Source organism: Ranitomeya imitator, chromosome 6 (assembly GCF_032444005.1).
Source record: "Ranitomeya imitator isolate aRanImi1 chromosome 6, aRanImi1.pri, whole genome shotgun sequence".
Taxonomy (NCBI): domain Eukaryota; kingdom Metazoa; phylum Chordata; class Amphibia; order Anura; family Dendrobatidae; genus Ranitomeya; species Ranitomeya imitator.
This window is the reverse complement of record NC_091287.1, coordinates 18,523,458-18,542,688: the sequence shown is the minus strand read 5'-3', so window position 1 is coordinate 18,542,688 and position 19,231 is coordinate 18,523,458. Positions and strand designations below refer to the sequence as shown.

The following is a 19,231-nucleotide window of genomic DNA, read 5'->3' as shown; positions in this document are numbered from 1 at the left end:
GCCACCGCTGGACTCTGGAGGAGACGTGTCCTGTGCAGTGACGGATCGCACTTCTCTATCTGCGTCTGATGGAGGGGTCTGGGTTTGGTGATTGCAGGAGGACGTTGCCCCCTGACTGCATTGTGCCCGCTGCGGTGGAGGAGGATGATGCTCTGGGCTGTTATCAGAGCAGGAGCCGCTATATCTGCAGAGGAGCGACTCCATATTGACATCTAAGAATATGGATGGGAGGTCAGCTCAGCTCTAGGAGATGGATGTGTGTGGGGGGCACATACTATAATTAGCCGGACGTCTCACCTTCAGGGTCAGCTGCTGCACCTCCTTTTCCAGGTCCTTCACCTTCGCCTCTCTCTCGGCCACCATCCCCTTCAGTTGGGCGACCAGAGCGTTCTGCTTTTGGCTCTCGCTGTTGAGCTGCAGGTTCAGGGTCTGCTGGGAGTCTTTGTGCTTTTCGTCCTGCTGACTGAGACGACGTAAGATCTCCTGCATGTTCTTCTGCTGGTCCTGGAAGGAGATGCTGGTTACTACCTGTGTGAGGCACGGCATTACAGGCCTAAGATGTTCTCCATGGTGGGTATGTGGTGAAAAGTCTCAGTGTCTGAGAGTGTGGAGTCGTTTATGAAGACCACCAGGTAATTCAATCTGAAGCACCCTCTCTCCTTAAACCACCAGGTATTAATGACTTCTGCTACCCTAGACCATCAGGTAAAAAAACATTACCACCAAGGAATAAAATATCTGAGGCCCCTCTTTTGGCTTTAGACCACCAGGGAAAATCTGACTCGCTGTCGTCAGCCAGTGTCAGCCATGTTGTGCCGAGTAATGACTGGGGCGTTACCAGTAAAGCGTCGATCAGCTCGTCGTCGTGCTTCCCCTTCTCCAGCAGCGTCGCCGCCTGCATCTTCAGGGTCTTCAGCTCATTACACAAGGACTTGTTCCTGGCTTTGGAGCCATCAAGCTTCTTTTTCAGTTCCTCGTGTTCTTTCTTCAGAGCGTCGTGTTCTCCGGTCAGCCGCTAGGATCAGACACAAGAATGGAGTCTCCGTGCTGCAGAGACAATGTAATGTGCTGCCATATTGTGCCACGCTGGCGGATCACTCACCTCCAAGGTTTCCTTCCTTTCTTTCTCCAGGTTGCGGATCCTGATTAGGTTCTTCTCCTGAGCAGCGAATCTCTTGGGTACAGAAATGCCCAACATCTCCTCTTCTAGGCTGAGCTCAGAGACCGGACTCCTCGCCTGCCCCAGCTGAGTCTCCAGCTCCCGAACCTCGGGGAGAACAAGAATGGAGGTCACATAAAGGGAGAAAGGAAACGCTCTAGATCTTCATGGAGCACTCATCACTTTTGCTCCTTGAAGACCTGACTGGTAACATCTCCCCCTTCTCACAGCTCCACTCATTCTTTATGGGGGCTGCAGAACACTGTTCACCTAGAGAATGAATAAAATGGTGGCCAGGCGTCCGACCTACCGCCCCATTTTGTAACGAGTATACCTATCCTATTAATAGGCTATCACTTGTTTTAATCCCTTAGAAGCAAGAGCTCAAAAAAGAATAAAGAAACACAGTGAAAAATGCTTGTGACAACACAGCATTTTATCTTAATTAACCAGACGGCTATTTTCAGTCAGCCAGGAGGAATAAACCAATATCTATTTGTTAACTTTTGAATGCATGAGTTTCTTTCTTTTTGGTCAAGAAAACAAAGGCTTTTGTTCGTATAAGCCTGTAATATTGACTTTTTTGTAACATACAGTATTGTGCTGTTATCCTTGATGACAGAGAAGCCGGTTAATTGAACAAGGATGTTTGCTGATATGTTGATTACACATTGTCCAGGCCAACCAGTTTGTTGACTTGCAAACATTGAAGGATAAACTATAAATAATCAACCAATGCTAGTCAACCTTATTACATCTTTCTCTTGACTTCTAGATGCTTGCTTGAAGGATAAAAAAGAGGATATGCCCCTCTGCAACCATACAGATCTACATCCAGAGATCCAAAGAACCAGACTCTACAGGACAGCGCGCAAGACATCATTGCTCCATCACGAGTGACACATTTGTTATTCTACAGGATGCCAGCTTAGGGGACCACGGCCCCGATTGAAAGAATACAGATCTGCTCCATTAATCATCACTGAACCCATGGATACATTTAGGGTAGTTTGGATTTAGACCCACCGGTCCATGGATACGTTTGGAGAAAGCCAGGATTGGGACCCACCCTCCAGTCACCTGGCCATGCTCCTGAATGGACTGTCAGCTTCCTCATCTTCTCGCTACCTCCTCTCTGTACTTGCCATACATGGAGGTAGTTGGCTCTGGAAGATCTGAAGTCACAGCTGCTCTTCTACCGGCGAGTCAGTGGAGGGGTGAGACTGTAATGTGCACCATATTGGGTATTGTGCCGGGACTGTTCTATGTGTTATCTGCCTGTTTTATGGTACAATAAAGTATTGTCACATCGTTTTACCCTCACCCTGTGCTGTCTGACTAGTATTATGCCTACGGTAAAAGGAAAGGAGAGCGGGTGTTCGGCGGGATGATCCCTGGTCCACACTGTTTCGACTAGCGGACCAGGGCACCCGCTGACCCCCCCCCCTCCCCCGTGTCTCCATAGTGCCTATTCCCAATACCTGGTCACAATACCAGTATAATTGCAATATACTGCAACCAGATATTGGTAATCAGACTTTTTTCAGTGATTTTTTGGGGGGTTGATGTCCTTTTCAGTGAATACTTGCCAGAGCTGCAGTTCACATTACAGCTATTAGGAAGCAGCACACATTGCAGCCATTAAGTGGCGATACACATTGCAGCCATTAGGAAGCAGCACACATTGCAGCCATTAAGTGGCGATACACATTGCAGCCATTAGGTGGCGGTACACATTGCAGTCATTAAGAGGCAGTACACATTACAGCCAGTAGATAGCAATACCCACTACAGCCATTAGGTGGAGGTACATATTGCAGCCATTAGGTGGTGGTACACATTGCAGCCATTAGGTGGTGGTACACATTGCAGCCATTAGCGGGAGGTACACATTGCAGCCATTAGGTGGAGGTACACATTGCAGCCATTAGGTGGCGGAACACATTGCGGCCATTAGGTGGTGGTACACATTGCAGCCATTAGCGGGAGGTACACATTGCAGCCATTAGGTGGAGGTACACATTGCAGCCATTAGGTGGTGGTACACATTGCAGCCATTAGGTGGAGGTACACATTGCAGCCATTAGGTGGCGGTACACATTACAGCCAGTAGGTAGTAATACCCACTACAGCCATTAGGCGGAGGTACATACTGCAGCCGTTAGGTAAAAGTACACACTGCTGTTATTAAGTGGCAGTACACATTACAGCCATTAGGTGGAGGTACACATTACAGCCATTAGGTGGCAGTACACATTACAGCCATTAGGTGGCAATACACATTACAGCCATTTTTTGGCAGTACACATTGCAGTTGTTAGGTTGCAGTTCACACACCGATTCCTCCTCTTATCTGCACATATCCCTGATTCTACTCACCCGTCCTTGTAACGCCAGTATCTGTTGTGCTCGCCCCCTCCAGCCGCCCGCTGAGGAAAGCAGCTGAGAAATGGTCACCTCTTCACCGACCTCGCTGACTAACACCTGTAGGTCCATGTGACAATAAGAATCCTTCATTCTTAGGAAGCGCAAACATTAAAGGGGTGTTCCAAGGATGACAACATATTACTCAGCATTAGAACAGGTGATAAGTATCTGTCCGCTGGGGGTCCGACTGCTGAGCCCCTCACTGGTCACAAGTCCCCAGTTTCAAGGCAGCAGCGGTTGCACATGATGCAGATCGGGGAGCGCCATCTATCAGTCCTTTACACTTAGCATGCACATCCGCCACTCCACTGACACCTCACGGACCTCCATTCTTCAGATCAAGACCCCCAGTGATCAGACAGTTATCAGCTACTCTGTGGATAAGTCCAGTTTACAGGAACGCACCTTTTACGGGAACCTGTCACCAGAAACATGCTGCAGATAAGGGGTTAATCTGCAGGTTAATAGCGTTATGATGCTGCCCGGTGCCTGCACGTAGCCGAATCCAGCGGGGATAAAGTTACCTTAATTTTCCCCGCCAGCATTCGGTTTTCAGTCATGGAGGCGTGGGCGGGCTGGTTCAGTCACCGCTCTGCCGCTGAAAATGCGCCCCCGACCCTGACTGATGGCTGATCCCCGCTGCACTCGGCTGCTGGACAGCATCAGAACGCTGTTACCCTGCAGACTAACCCCATATGTGCTGGTGAACAGCGTTATTCCTGGTGACAGGTTCCCTTTAAGTTACATCACATGTACCTTGTGCGCCATCTTCAGCTCCTGCCTTGTGGTCTGGATTTGGTTACGATATTCGGACAGTTTCAGGTTGGCCGCCGCCAGCTTCTCTTGCACAGCCTTCAGCTCAGAGCTGTCCTGCTGCAGACATATAAAAGGTACATTAAAAAGTAAAGGACCAAAGATCCTTCCCTTTCTCCATTCTGCTTCACAATAGTCAGAGCTCAGCACCCCTGACACAGGCACGAACTACGGTAAAAATGGCCTTTTGCAGCCACCACTAGGGGGAGCTGACTACATACAGATTTATACAGTCACCACTAGGGGGAGCTGACTACATACAGATTTATACAGTCACCACTAGGGGGAGCTCACTACATACAGATTTATACAGCCACCACTAGGGGGAGCTCACTACATACAGATTTATACAGCCACCACTAGGGGGAGCTCACTACATACAGATTTATACAGCCACCACTAGGGGGAGCTCACTACATACAGATTTATACAGCCACCACTAGGGGGAGCTCACTATATACAGATTTATACAGTCACCACTAGGGGGAGCTCACTATATACAGCTACATACAGATTTATACAGCCACCACTAGGGGGAGCTCACTATATACAGATTTATACAGCCACCACTAGGGGGAGCTCACTACATACAGATTTATACAGCCACCACTAGGGGGAGCTCACTATATACAGATTTATACAGTCACCACTAGGGGGAGCTCACTACATACAGATTTATACAGCCACCACTAGGGGGAGCTCACTACATACAGATTTATACAGCCACCACTAGGAGGAGCTCACTACATACAGATTTATACAGTCACCACTAGGGGGAGCTCACTATATACAGATTTATACAGTCACCACTAGAGGGAGCTCACTATATACAGATTTATACAGTCACCACTAGAGGGAGCTCACTACATACAGATTTATACAGCCACCACTAGGGGGAGCTCACTACATACAGATTTATACAGTCACCACTAGGGGGAGCTCACTATATACAGAATTATACAGCCACCACTAGGGGGAGCTCACTATATACAGATTTATACAGCCACCACTAGAGGGAGCTCACTACATACAGATTTATACAGCCACCACTAGGGGGAGCTCACTATATACAGATTTATACAGCCACCACTAGAGGGAGCTCACTACATACAGATTTATACATCCACCACTAGAGGGAGCTGACTACATACAGATTTATACAGTCACCACTAGGGGGAGCTCACTATATACAGCTACATACAGATTTATACAGCCACCACTAGGGGGAGCTCACTATATACAGATTTATACAGCCACCACTAGGAGGAGCTCACTACATACAGATTTATACAGTCACCACTAGGAGGACCTCACTATATACAAATTTATACAGCCACCACTAGGGGGAGCTCACTACATACAGACGTATACAGCCACCACTAATCAGATGGCATTAGGCTATGTGCCCACGTTTCGTTTTTTCAGCATTTTTGCCGCTTACCAACAGCATTATTTTCTAATGCATTCCGCAATTTATGTGCCCATGATGCGTTTTTTTTCCGCGGGGGAAACGCATCGCTGAAAAAAAAAAGCAGCATGTTCATTATTTTTGCGAAATCGCGGCAATTCAGCACCCATAAACATGCGATTTACAAGCAATTTTGTAATGCATGCAAAACGCATCAATTATGGGTAACAGATCAGATCTGTAGAAATGGATTTTCCTTTTACGTGGAAGGATATATCTTTGTACTGTGTTAGCCAGAACAATAAAATAGAGACATCCCTGTACCAGAAGCCAATCGACCGTCCAACATACTTTAAATGGGACAGTTTCCATCCAAAACACATAAAAAACTCCATTGTCTACAGCCAAGCCATCAGATACAATCGTATATGTTCCACCCCATGGATAGGGATGAACACCTTGGTCGCCTCAGAAAGACCTTTTTGAATCAGGGCTACCATCCAAGAACAATTGAAAACCAGATTACAAGAACCACCAGAATATCAAGGAATCACCTGCTACATTACAAATCTAAAGAAGAAAATAACCGGGAGCCTCTAGTAGTTACCTACAATCCAAATCTGGAGGTGCTGAGGGGGGCTGCACGGAAATTACAACCTTTACTACAAAAAGATGCCCGCTTACAATCCATTTCTCCAGACCCCCCACTACTGTGTTTTAGGCAGCCCCCAAATCTAAGAAGCATCATTGTCAATAGCTCCCTGTCCTCTCCAACAGCTGCAGGAACCTTTCCCTGCAACCAGAAAAAATGTAAAACCCATCCATTTATAATGACCACGGACAAGATAAAGATCCCAACTCACATCAGGACTACAAGATCCCAGGTACTTTCACCTGCGACACTTCTAATGTGGTGTACTTAAAGGGAACCTGTCACCCCCAAAATGGAAGATGAGCTAAGCCCACCGGCATCAGGGGCTTATCTCATTCTGGAATGCTGTAGATAAGCCTCCGATGTATCCTGAAAGATGAGAAAAAGAGGTTAGATTATACTCACCCAGGGGTGGTCCCGCTGCGGTCGGGTCCGATGGGCGTCGTGGTCCGGTCTGGGGCCTCCCATCTTCTTACGATCACGTCCTCTTCTTGTCTTCACGCTGCGGCTCCGGTGCAGGCATACTGATCTGTCCTGTTGAGGGCAGAGCAAAGTACTGCAGAGCGCAAGGAAAGGTCAGAGAGGCCCAGCGCCTGCGCATTGCAGTACTGCCCTCCACAGGGCAGACACAGTACGCCCGCGCCGGTGCCGCAGAGTGAAGACCAGAAGAGGGCGTCATCGTAAGAAGATGGGAGGCCCCGGACCGGACCAGCAGCGGGACCGCCCCTGGGTGAGTATAATCTAACCTCTTTTTCTCATCTTTCAGGTTACATCGGGGGCTTATCTACAGCATTACAGAATGCATTCCAGAATGCTGTAGATAAGCCCCTGATGCTGGTGGGCTTAGCTCATCTTCCATTTTGGGGGTGACAGGTTCCCTTTAATTATTTGTACCAAATGTCCAGCTGGGGGTCTGTATGCTGGGGAGACAGGGCAGAAACTGAGAACAAGGATAAATTCTCATCGCCACACAATAAGAGAAAAAAGAATAGATCTAGCTGTGGCAATACATTTTTGTCTCCCCAATCATAACATTATGGACATGAAATTACTTGTATTGAAGGGTAACTTCAAATCTAAGAGAGACAGGAGAATTTGGGAGTATAAACTTATGACAACCTTTGACACTCTCAGTGCAGGAATGAATGTGTTGCATGGATTTATGCCTTTTTACATCAATTAAGGAATTTGCACTTTAGACCTTATGGGCCATCATAACAGAACCAGACCCCAATCAGAAGACAACAAAACATTCACTCCTTATCTAGGAACTGTTCCAATATTTATGGACACAACTGTTTATCACTCTCCCATAATCACAGTTTTGTGCTTTGTTGTTTATAAATACGTGATTCTTCAGATTTTGCATTAGTCTCTGCCTGATGAAGAGGCCTGTGTAGTCTCGAAAGCTGCAATTTGTTACCATCTTTTCAGTTAGCAATTACAAGGTATCAACTAGTGATGAGCGAGTATACTCGTTGCTCGGGTTTTCCAGAGCACGCTCAGGTGGTCTTCGAGTATTTATGACTACTTGGAGATTTAGTTTTCATCACCGCAGCTGAATGATTTACAGCTATTAGCCATGTTGATTACATGTGGGGATTCCCTAGCAACCAGGCAACCCCCACATGTACTCAGGCTGGCTAATAGCTGTAAATCATTCAGCTGTGGTGAAAACTAAATCTCTTAGCAGTCATAAATACTCGGGGACCACCCGAGCATGCTCTGGAAAACCCGAGCAACGAGTACACTCGCTCATCACTAGTATCAACCACTGAGGACTCTCAATTCTAAATATTTGGTAAACTCACCGGAGTGACTTCTGCAGAGTGGGAGACTTTGAGCCCAGGTCCTGCGTTCTTCCCAAAATTTTCTGCAAGATTTGCATTCTGAAGCTGCAAAAAAAGTTGACACACCTCAAGTGACATTCACTGTATGCGCTCACCCCCCATAATAAGGGAGGAATAATACGAGTACAGAGACAGTGGTCAGACCCTGCAATGGTGTCTTACCCCACACCCTTCAATAGATGGCAGGAGAGGAGACAAGGAGGGTGAGGGAAAGCACGTCTGCGGGATCACACTGTATACGGTTAATCTGTAACTATGAAGACACATTGGTCTGCATGGGAGCTGTATACACAAAACAGTAGGAATGACTAGTTATGATGGAGATGTGGCCTGTGGTATTCAGACTGGACACTCTGTGCTTTCTCATCCGCCATGTTGTTACCTCTCTCTCCAGCGCCTTCACTTTGTTATTCAGCTGTCTCACTTTGCTTTTCTCGCTTTCCATTTCGGAGCTCAGTTCTCGATTCTTTTTGGACAATTCTACGATTTTGGTGGCTGCGACATCTCCAGCGAGGCCGGCCGTCCCTGCAGGCAGACGTACAGAGGTGTGATTCCATGTGGCTAGTAGTCACAAGAGGTGGCCAGGTTGCCGGCATTACACTGCCGCCCTGATCTCGCTGCCATGGAGGACTATACTGGTCAAAGCTATTAACCGTTATTAGTAACATCTATTCTTTCCGGTGGGTTTGGATGTGGAAGGGGTTAATGCCATTCTCTGCAGTGGTCTACAGAGGAAGGATAAAGCCCAATGGGATCGTGCTGGTTTCCTGAACTGTGGCGCTCTGGACCACCCACAGAGGAGGGTCCACAACGCTCAGGATCAGTGACTGATAGTGACACTTTAACCACAGAATACGCCATCTGCGCTGTTACGTTACTGTGGCCAGGGAGCAGTCACCTGTCAGCGCCATCTTGCTTTCTTCTACTTTCCTCCTGAGATGTCGGATCTCGAAGTCTTTCTCCTTGAGGAGTTTGTGGAGCCGCCCGTTCTCATCCTGCAGCTCCCGGATCTGGCCCTGCAGCTGCTCGTTCTCATCTTCCAGGAGCCTGTAATGTGGGGAAGGGTTAGTACACGGGGCACATAGACAGTGGGCTCTGTAGGATAAATCAGCTTCATGCAGATGAGTCGATAGGTGGCGCTGGAGAGCAGAGGCGTGAAAGGGCTTTTACATTTTTGTTATGGTACCTTGTGTGTAAGAATAATATCAGTGCTACTTATTGTCTGTCGCCCCCGCACCATCTCTCCACCACTGACGCATTTCAGCACATTTTCTTAACCTGCCACATATTTTGTGGGGACGATATGTGGAAAGACAGAGGATTAGCCCCAGTGAATGATCAGAGGGTCAGCCTTGGATTTCAGCTGGAGGATCCACATATATGCAGCAGGGCCGAGAGGGAGGTCGTACCTCTCAGGAGAGGGGGAAATGCATCTAAGGCCTCCTTCACACGTCAGTGTGTCCGGTACGTGTGGTCACAGTTTTCACATATACAAGAATATGTGTGAATGAGTGTGCACGTCAGTGTGTTTCCACAGATTGTGTGTCCGTGGGCAAAGCATGCTGACCGGTCCGTTTTTAACAGCAGAAAGGGCTGCAAAATGTCCTACATACGTGCACACTGATGATATACATGTGTCATCAGTGTGACATGTACCGGTGCCTGGGAATCAACGGTACCGTTCACGTTGTTCCCCAGCGCCGGGTGCTGAAGACGGCTCACATCATTGTCCCCTGCTCTGCCTGTGATCAGCCGTAACCCATTTCTGCGATAAATAGTTTTCAACGTGGACGGTGCTAAGATGTCACCATCAAGGCTGAGAATCACTGGAGAATGAGCTGCTGCGAGCGCAGCGTCAGTGACCAGCGGTGATCTCAACGAGGTTACTGCAGGTCACCGAGTCTGCTTTCCCCAGTGAAATTCTCATGGGGAACTGCGGTGAACTCGCTGAGCTCAGCTCTGCACAGTTAGGCTTTTTCTCACGGTGCTAGCAGTGATCTCATTGTGGTCACCACAGTTCACCGTGAGGCCCGGTCTCACTGCAGCGAGCCATTCTCCCCAGCTCTTCAGCGTGAGCGGTCGCCTCCGACCTCCAGTCATACTGATGAGCAAATGTTGCACAGGCGAATTACGACGTGGGACACCATGGATTCTTTCAACTTCAGACAGGTGAGGGATATTGTTGTTTATTATTTTTATGTTTACAGGGGACAATGTGATTTTTCATTTTATTCTTAATTTTACACTTGAATACAACTCTCAACACTGTGCCCTGCTCACGCTGATCGCAGGCGGACCAGGGGACAATGATGTGAGCCGTCTTCAGCACCCGGTGCCTGAGAACAGCACAAACTGAGCAGGCTTTTCTCAGGCACCGGTACGTGTGACACGGTTGCCGCTTGTATGGAACACACGGACACTGATATCTCCGGTACTAGTTTTTCCAGTACCAGAAATATCCGGATGTGTGAAAGAACCCCAAGAAAGGCAGATTCTCATTACTGTGGGTTGGGAGGAAAGCACAAATAAGGCAAAGATAAAGCAAAGCATCTGGGGCAGACTCTGCAGGGGACGGATGGGAAATCACTCCAGGAATGAAGCTGTGCTGATATACGGGGGGATGGTGAAGGCAGCAGAAGGCAGGAGCCGGGTTTGGCAGTGATGCTCACTGACATGTCCTAACGTTACAATAGTAATGTCGCCGCACACTCCAGCGATGCCACCATGCATGCAGGATCACCTCTGGAGGGACTGCTGGAGAGGTGGCATCCAGCCGGACGGTCTCACCTTCTCCCCAGCTCACCGGAGGCCTCGGCGTCAGTCTGCAGCAGGTTCATCCGGTCCTGGACTCCGAACGTGTCGGCCTTCTTGTCTTCCTCGCTGAGTTTCTCTCTCTTTCTCTCCATCAGTCTCTGCAGACGCTTCTGCTGCTGTTCCTGCAGCGCCCGGAACTGCAGCCGCAGGTTCTCGTTCACGGCGGCATCCGACTCCATGATGATCCTGGAGGGAGAGAGAAAAAACAGCAGAGATTCACTAGTTACAGAAGACCCCAAAGCCTAGAGGAAGCCTCGGAGGGATGGGGAACCCCCGCCTATCACCGCTAAGCTGGCGGGAGGTTGTCAGCTGTTGTCAGCAGCTATTCTTCCATCCTCCAACTGTCTGGGCCCATAACAAGTCGTCTGGGCCGGTCCTAAAGGGTCCAATATGGCAGGGGGGCTGGACACGGGCACAATAGGGGGGCTGGACACGGGCACAATAGGGGGGCTGGACACGGGCACAATAGGGGTTCTGGCATCTGCCCAAATCTGATGATGTCAGAGGACAAATATATGTCCAATCCAAGTATAGGGTACACGAGGCTCCTATGGGGGCACTGGATTATTATGGGGGCTCCTGATTATTATGGGAATCCTGATTATTATGGGAACACCTAATTATTATGGGGGCTCCTGATTATTATGGAGGGTCCTGAGTTTTTCCACTATGGTGGCCCCTAATTAATAAGGGGGCTCCTGAGTTTTTCCAATATGGGGGTTCCTGATTATTATTGGGTCTCCTGATTATTATGGGGGCTCCTAATTATTATGGGGGCTCCCGGGTATTATGGGGGACATATTATTATTATTATAGGGGCTCCTGATTATTAAGGGGGCTTCTGATTATTATGGGGACACCTGATAATTATGGGGGCTCCTGATTATTATGGGGACACCTAATTATTAAGGGGGCTCCTGATTATTATGGGGACATCTGATTATTATGGGGGCTCATGATTATTATGGGAATCCTGATTATTATGGGGGCTCCTGATTATTATGGGGGCACCTGATTATTATGGGGGTAATGATTATTATGGGAATTCTGATTATTAAGGGGGCTCTTGATTATTGTGGGGGACTCCTAATTAATAAGGGGGCTCTTGATTATTATGGGGGACTCCTAATTAATAAGGGGGCTCCTGATTATTATGGGGGCGCTTTAGTTTTTCCACTATGGGGGTTCCTGGTTATTATGGGGTCTCCTGATTAAATACGGGGCTCCTGACTATTAATGGGGTTCCTGATTATTAAGGGGGGCACCTAATGAAGGTGCCAGAGTAGGATCCCACACTGTTAGCATATAACAAGAAACTCGGCACTCAACTTAAGTGATCAAACGATAATTTAACCCCTTAGTGACCGAGCCAAATTTTTGAAATCTGACCAGTGTCACTTTATGTGGTAATAACTCTGCAACGCTTCAACAAATCCCAGTGATTTTGAGAATGTTTTTTCGTGACACATTATACTTTATGATAATGGTAAATTTAGTTCAACATTTTTTGTGTTTATTTATAAAAAATATAAAAAATTTGAGAAAAATGTTAAAAAATTAGCAATTTTCTAAATTTGAATGATTATCCCTTTAATCCAGATAGTCATACAACAGCAAACCATTAATAAATAACATTTCCCACATGTCGGCTTTACATCAGCACCATTTGTAAAATGTTATTTTATTTTGTTAAAATTTTAGGAGGTTTAAAAATGTAGCAGCAATTTTTCATTTTTTCAAAGAAATTTACCACATTTATTTTTTTTAGGGACTTATCCATGTTTGAAGTGACTTTAGTGGTCCCATATATTGGGAAACCCCCAAACGTGATACCATTTTAAAAACAGCACCCCTAAACATATTGAAAACTGCTGTCAGGTAGTTTATTAACCCTTCAGGTGCTTTACAGGAATTAATGCAAAGTGGCATGACAGAAATGAAAATGTGTATTTTTACCACCTAAATGTCGGTAACTTCTAAACAGATTACTACAGCCGTCAGACTCTAAGGCCGCTATTTGGCCATGAATTGCCATCGCAAACATCAGGACAACAAAATCATGATCTGAGGGCACCGATTGGGATAAAGAAGAAGCCCCCACACTCTGTTAACCATTTATAATAATGTAGTCACTATTGACAGCAGCATCTAAGGGGTTAAACAGATTTAGATGGTGCAAATACTGATCGTGGCTGGTACAGCAAGTTGTCAGCTATAGTGTACAGCCGACAGATGCTGGATTGTCACCTGTATGGGGAGGCTATTCTCTTATATCTCAGGTCAGTTAAAAGACGTATTGGCGGTCATTAAGGGGTTAATGTTGTCCGCTGCCGTAGTAAACAAAACGTTTCGGTTTGACATCAGACCTTCAGTTACTGATTAAAGTGAGTCTATAGGTCAGGTGGACCAACAGATACAGATGTAGATCACTAGAGCAAATGACTTTCCGTCATGCAAAAAGGAAGTGGATAATTATGGGGGCCCTTGAGTTTTTCCACTATGGGGGCTCCTGATTATTATGGGGGCATCTATTATGGCGGGCTCTGGATTATTATGGTGATTCCTAATTATTATGGCGGCTCCTGATTATTATGGGGGTATCTGATTATTATTGGAGCTCCTGATTATTAAGGGGGCTCCTCATTAGTATGGGGGGTTCCTGAATATTATGGGGTCTCCTGGTTATTATGGGGGTATCTGATTATTATGGGGGATCCTGAGTTTTTCCACTATAGGGGAGGGGGATGGATGTTTACACTCTTTATACCAGCCTTCATCCTCACACACTGTCCCGCATCCTCAGCGGTGTAGTCACTGCTGTACAGAGGCTATGACCGGTTACCCCATCTCCTCCGATCACTCACCCGTTCCCCAGTTTTCACCGTCCTTAGGAGGAGGACGCGTATCCAAGGTGACCGGCTCCATAGAAACGGCGCCACAACGTCATCATCCAGCGCCTCTCCTCTGGGCCGCGTGAAGGCCGCGACCGCGGACGTCGCATTGTCACGAACTGTAAACAGGCAGTAAAGAGGACACCTCATCCGGGGTCCTGCTCTCTGAGGGAAGTTCGACCGTTCTGCGCATGCTCTTTCCTTTCCTCATCAGGCCTCCAAGAAAGCAGCAGAGGTGAGTTTCAGCCGGCTCCCGGTAATCCAGTGTACGTGGCCGCCATCCGGTGCTGCTCGGTGTTTATTGACGGTGCAGTGTGTATAGGAGCTAGGGAGGGAGGGGAGCCGCCGTATATGTGAGGATAACGTGGAGTGGGGTGATAATGGAGAAAGAGTCTGCGGCCTCCCGGACTGGCGGCTGAGAGCCGGGGGGGAGCAATCCTGGGTATGTGGATCGGGGGTCTGCGTTTTCCTGGCTTGTTCTGGGGAGGGGGGGGGGTCTGCGTTTTCCTGGCTTGTTGAGGGGGGGGGGGGGGGGGGTCTGCGTTTCCCTGGCTTGTTCTGGGGAGGGGGGTCTGCGTTTTCCTGGCTTGTTTTGGGGAGGGAGGGGGGGGGTCTGCGTTTTCCTGGCTTGTTTTGGGGAGGGGGGGGGGGTCTGCGTTTTCCTGGCTTGTTTTGGGGAGGGAGGGGGGGGGGTCTGCGTTTTCCTGGCTTGTTTTGGGGAGGGAGGGGGGGGGGTCTGCGTTTTCCTGGCTTGTTTTGGGGAGGGAGGGGGGGGGGTCTGCGTTTTCCTGGCTTGTTTTGGGGAGGGAGGGGGGGGGGTCTGCGTTTTCCTGGCTTGTTTTGGGGAGGGAGGGGGGGGGGTCTGCGTTTTCCTGGCTTGTTTTGGGGAGGGAGGGGGGGGGGCTGCGTTTCCCTGGCTTGTTTTGGGGGGGTCTGCGACCCTGGCTTGTTTTGGGGGGGGTCTGCGGCCCTGGCTTGTTTTGGGGGGCATTGTCGGTCCGCGGCCCTGGCTTGTTTTGGGGACGGGGGGTCGGTCCGCGTTTCCCTGGCTTGTTTTGGGGGGGCATTGTCGGTCCTGAGGCTCACGGGATTCTCGCAGTGTGACGAGTATCAATGGCGCCATATTGGGGTCACCTGTAATGTTGATGGGCAGAGGGCGGCATTGTGGGGGTTTCTCGCCTTTCTACCTTCTCCAGCAGTGACGCGCTGCTTTCTCCTTTTATGCGATCGCTGTAGAGCTTCTTTGATAGATTTTTCCCTTTACACTTTGGTTTTTTTGTCACATTACTCTGAGTCTCGATCTCTTTTTTTGCTTCGATACTTTGTGATACTTTAGACTTTTTATTGTTTCTGGTGAAGTAACGCCACCATTATTTGTTGGGATCACTGTGCGTTACCATTATTACTCGGGACGTTATGGATAATTTAGTTTTTTTGATGTAAAAAAAAGTGTTTGTGCTTTTTAACCGCTTTAAAGGGGTTGTCTAGTGAAAATGAGGACTGATGTAAAAGGTGTCCAACTATTGGCACTGGCACCGATTCGCAGAGTGTAACATCCCTGCTGCAGGTTGGACGCCTGACCGCTGCTGCAACTATTCCCTATGGGGCTGACGGTCACAGCCGAGCACCAGGGGAATGAATGGAGCTGCACTCAGAGCGTGTGATTTGCTGCTCCATGTTATAAGGGGGTTAAGTTTCCCATTCTGCTTTCCAGAGCTTCTTCCAGCAGTTGGACGTCCACTGATCTGTGTTAGTACCGTGTGTTTGGATAGGTGATGGATAACTTGTTTTCACTGGACATCCCCTATAAGTCAGGAATTGATCAAAATCTCACAGAAGAGGCGCACGTCTCTTAAAGCGATTATGCAGCGTGGTCCAAAATCACGCTGAGGCCTTTGTGAGATGTTCACACTAGAGATTAGCAAAAACATCTTCAAAACTCTGGGCGGCGGCCATGTTTGGAGTCTGTTGCCCGACCCCTGCGACCGTCCTCCCGGCTGTAGGGATTCCCGGCGTCTCTTTTGATTAGTAGTTGGGGTAAGACGTTATATGCACATCACAGCGATTACATCAAAATTTACAATCTGAAATTATGTTGGTAGCTAGGAAATGTTCAGGGCTCTTGTCTGCAGCCGTGGACAACCAACAGGCTGCCTGGCCCCCGTGTGGCGGCTGTGAGCCCCCTTGCCTCTGTGTTCCTGCTTTGTTAATGAGCCTTAATTCTGTCTGATCTGCCGCCATGTCTTATCTAGATCACCAGTATTGATTTTCTTTTTCTTTGCCCTTAGATGTTGATGCCCAAGAAAGATCGCATTGCCATCTACGAGCTCCTGTTTAAGGAGGGAGTTATGGTGGCCAAGAAGGATGTCCACATGCCAAAGCACCCAGAACTGAGTGACAAGAACGTTCCCAACCTCCATGTGATGAAGGCCATGCAGGTCCGTGCCCATGTAACGGCGCAGGGTTCCTATACTGGTTTGTTGTTGTGCTGGGGCTGAATGTCTTACGCTTTTGTGCTTCTCCCGCAGTCTCTGAAGTCCCGTGGGTATGTGAAAGAGCAGTTTGCCTGGCGTCACTTCTACTGGTACCTGACAAATGAAGGGATCCAGTATCTGCGGGATTTCCTGCATCTGCCCCCAGAGATCGTCCCCGCTACTCTAAGAAGGAGTCGTCCTGAGACTGGCAGACCACGACCTAAAGGTGAGCAATGGCCGTCAATATGGTGCCTATTGGAGCAAATGTGCCGGCTCCAGGAAAGGGGCGCAAGACATGGGGGTCACCAGAAAGAGCCCCTGTCAGTGGACTGTGCAATCGATATAGCACGGTATTAAAGCTCCATTGTATTGGCGAACAGTGTCCTCTCCTATTGAAGGCTGGATTCACACAGCGCTAATGTATGGGGCACCAGTGGGTCTCCCACACCGGTGCTGATGGGCTCTTTTTTTTTTTTTTTTGGCCTATGAGTTGATTGTTCAGGTCAGACGACCTACCTGCATCCAGACCTAATGTTTTGGGGTCTTGAGTGTGGGCCGTATAGTTCAGGCTTGTGACTCTGGCTAAGTTTCTGCAGATAAACCTCCAATCTCCACCATAGCATTATACGCAGTATCAGGTTTTGTAACGTTGCCAGTCTCCAAATTAGTGTCCTTTTCAGCATAAAGTGATTAAGATCTTACTGTGCTAGGAGGAATAGTCCGGCAGGCCTTGTCCCATGATCAGTCCGGACTGTCTGCATCTGTTGCCTGTACATTGAGGTGAGGTGTGCTGACTTCCGGTGACTGTGTGTAAGCCAGAACTAGTCCTGAGATCGGGACCCCCCACATGACTGCTTACAGGCAATGCTGTTACTTAGCTCTATTTATCTTTCCACATTTATGCCTTAAGTGACATTTTTATTCACTTTAACCTCTCGTCTTGGGATTGTTCCGATGAGACGCTCTTTAGCAATCCGGAACTCTTATCTGCAGCAATGGGAGCGATCCACAATCACTAGAGTAAGGGTACCGTCACACAGTGGCATTTTGATCGCTACGACAGCACGATTCGTGACATTCCAGCGATATCCTTACGATCTCGCTGTGTCTGACACGCTCCTGCGATCAGGGACCCCGCTGAGAATCGTACGTCGTAGCAGATCGTTTGAAACTTTATTTCGTCGCTGGATCTCCTGCTGACATCGCTGAATCGGCGTGTGTGACACCGATTCAGCGATGTCTTCACTGGTAACCAGGGTAAACATCGGGTTACTAAGCGCAGGGCCGCGCTTAGTAACCCGATGTTTACCCTGGTTACCAGCGTAAACGTAAAAAAATCAAACACTTCATACTTACCTTCAGCTGTCTGTCCCCGGCGCTGTGCTTCTCTGCACTGGCTGTGAGCGCCGGCCAGCCGGAAAGCAGAGCGTAGGGTACCAAGCATAGGGTACCCTGTGAGCATAGGGTACCAATGGGTTGCCAACTAAAGACCCCCCCCATGTCTGCCATGTTAGTCTGCCTATGAGACCCAGCCAGGTCTGAGCCTTATCCCTAACAAAGTCTGCAGTAAAGTCCTGGCATAGGAAATAAATGCCGACATTGATATAGGCATCGCTCTCCTCCCCGCTGTGTACAGGTCACAAGGCTCCTTCGGGGCTCGGAGGATTTGATGCCGTGACACAGATAATCCCTGAGAAATCTGACAAATGGGATTTGCTCTATTTTTATGAAGCGCATAATAAAAGGATTTTCTTTTAAACGTTTCCTTTTTCTTTTTTTAATAACTGCAGTCAGTAAAATTCCTGGGATCTGTCGGGATCATGAATCTTACATGAATTTGCCTGCTTTCTCTTAGGTTTGGAGGGCGAGCGTCCTGCCCGCTTGTCCCGTGGTGAGACAGACAGAGACACCTACAGACGCAGCGCTGCTCCACGTAAGTCTCCGGTGAAATGATTGCTACCTCTGGACCGGTTGATGCTATGATCTTTAGATTTACTTTTTTTTTTTTTCCTTGCAGCTGGTGCAGACAAGAAAGCAGAGGCCGGCGCTGGAGCTGCCACAGAATTTCAGTTTGTAAGTTTTATCAACCACCAGCTTTAGATTTCTGTGTTGGGATGGGGATTCTGGTTCTCCCCCTTCCATCCTCTTAAAATAAAAAATAAAAAACACACTTCATGCCCCTCCAAAAAAAATAAAAAATTGCAACTTATGTACAGATCTAGCAAGGTGGGTAAGATGTATGCAAACCTCATGTACACTGTGGGGGTGCTTGTTTTTGTTTTTTACTCTGCAAAAATTGGTTTCTGGTGTCTCTATCTACAGCAGGTCTGTTTCTGTAAATGTGGGTTTATTTATGGATGAATTTTTATCAATGGTTTTATCACATTAAAGTGATACTGCTTCCAAACAGTTGCTTTATTTAAAACCTGACAAACAGAAAAGATGACAAAAGCTGCAGCTGAAAAAACCTTCAGAAAAAGGCATAATAAAAACTCCCACAAGAGCAGATAATCGGTGCATAAGATCTGCAGCATTATATTCGCACCATATACTGATGGTGGGAACTTGGCTGCATTTCTGCCGTACGTTTGAACTGTTAATTGACCTCTAATAATAAAGTCCTCCGTGTCTTATCATTGCCGTCTTGTATTGCAGAGAGGAGGCTTCGGACGCGGTCGCGGACAACAACCCCCACAGTGATGCGGCTCTGTATTCTTTCTCAATAAAACATTTTGCGACACAA

At 48.0% G+C, this 19,231-nt stretch overlaps 2 protein-coding genes across 3 annotated transcripts in view; one reads left to right on the top strand and one right to left on the bottom strand.

Moving 5' to 3' along the window:
* Positions 1-14,131, bottom strand: part of CCDC13 (coiled-coil domain containing 13) — a 27,898-nt gene extending 13,767 nt beyond the window's left edge. The window contains exons 1-10 of one of the 2 annotated variants that reach the window (XM_069729259.1): positions 13,988-14,131; positions 11,097-11,309; positions 9,208-9,356; positions 8,692-8,834; positions 8,271-8,354; positions 4,343-4,459; positions 3,539-3,643; positions 1,103-1,267; positions 839-1,015; positions 298-504 (exon numbers count right to left, since the gene is read on the bottom strand). In XM_069729259.1, coding sequence (XP_069585360.1) covers positions 298-504; positions 839-1,015; positions 1,103-1,267; positions 3,539-3,643; positions 4,343-4,459; positions 8,271-8,354; positions 8,692-8,834; positions 9,208-9,356; positions 11,097-11,302 — 1,353 coding nt within the window. In that variant the 5' untranslated portion in view covers positions 11,303-11,309; positions 13,988-14,131. The remainder of the gene's footprint in view (positions 1-297; positions 505-838; positions 1,016-1,102; positions 1,268-3,538; positions 3,644-4,342; positions 4,460-8,270; positions 8,355-8,691; positions 8,835-9,207; positions 9,357-11,096; positions 11,310-13,987) is intronic. The other variant, XM_069729260.1, reaches the window with a different exon arrangement.
* RPS10 (ribosomal protein S10) lies at positions 14,132-19,231 on the top strand. Its single transcript, XM_069729261.1, has 6 exons — positions 14,132-14,249; positions 16,303-16,452; positions 16,543-16,714; positions 18,344-18,421; positions 18,506-18,561; positions 19,144-19,231. Exons 2-6 carry the CDS (start codon positions 16,303-16,305, stop codon positions 19,186-19,188), a joined length of 501 nt encoding a protein of 166 aa, XP_069585362.1. The 5' UTR covers positions 14,132-14,249; the 3' UTR covers positions 19,189-19,231.

Coding starts and splice junctions, on each gene's coding strand:
- RPS10 (XM_069729261.1), top strand. CDS start 16,303: ATGTTGATGCCCAAGAAAGATCGCATTGCCATCTACGAGCTCCTGTTT. Junction 16,715..18,343: donor TGGCAGACCACGACCTAAAG/GTGAGCAATGGC, acceptor GCTTTCTCTTAG/GTTTGGAGGGCGAGCGTCCT. Junction 18,562..19,143: donor CTGCCACAGAATTTCAGTTT/GTAAGTTTTATC, acceptor CTTGTATTGCAG/AGAGGAGGCTTCGGACGCGG.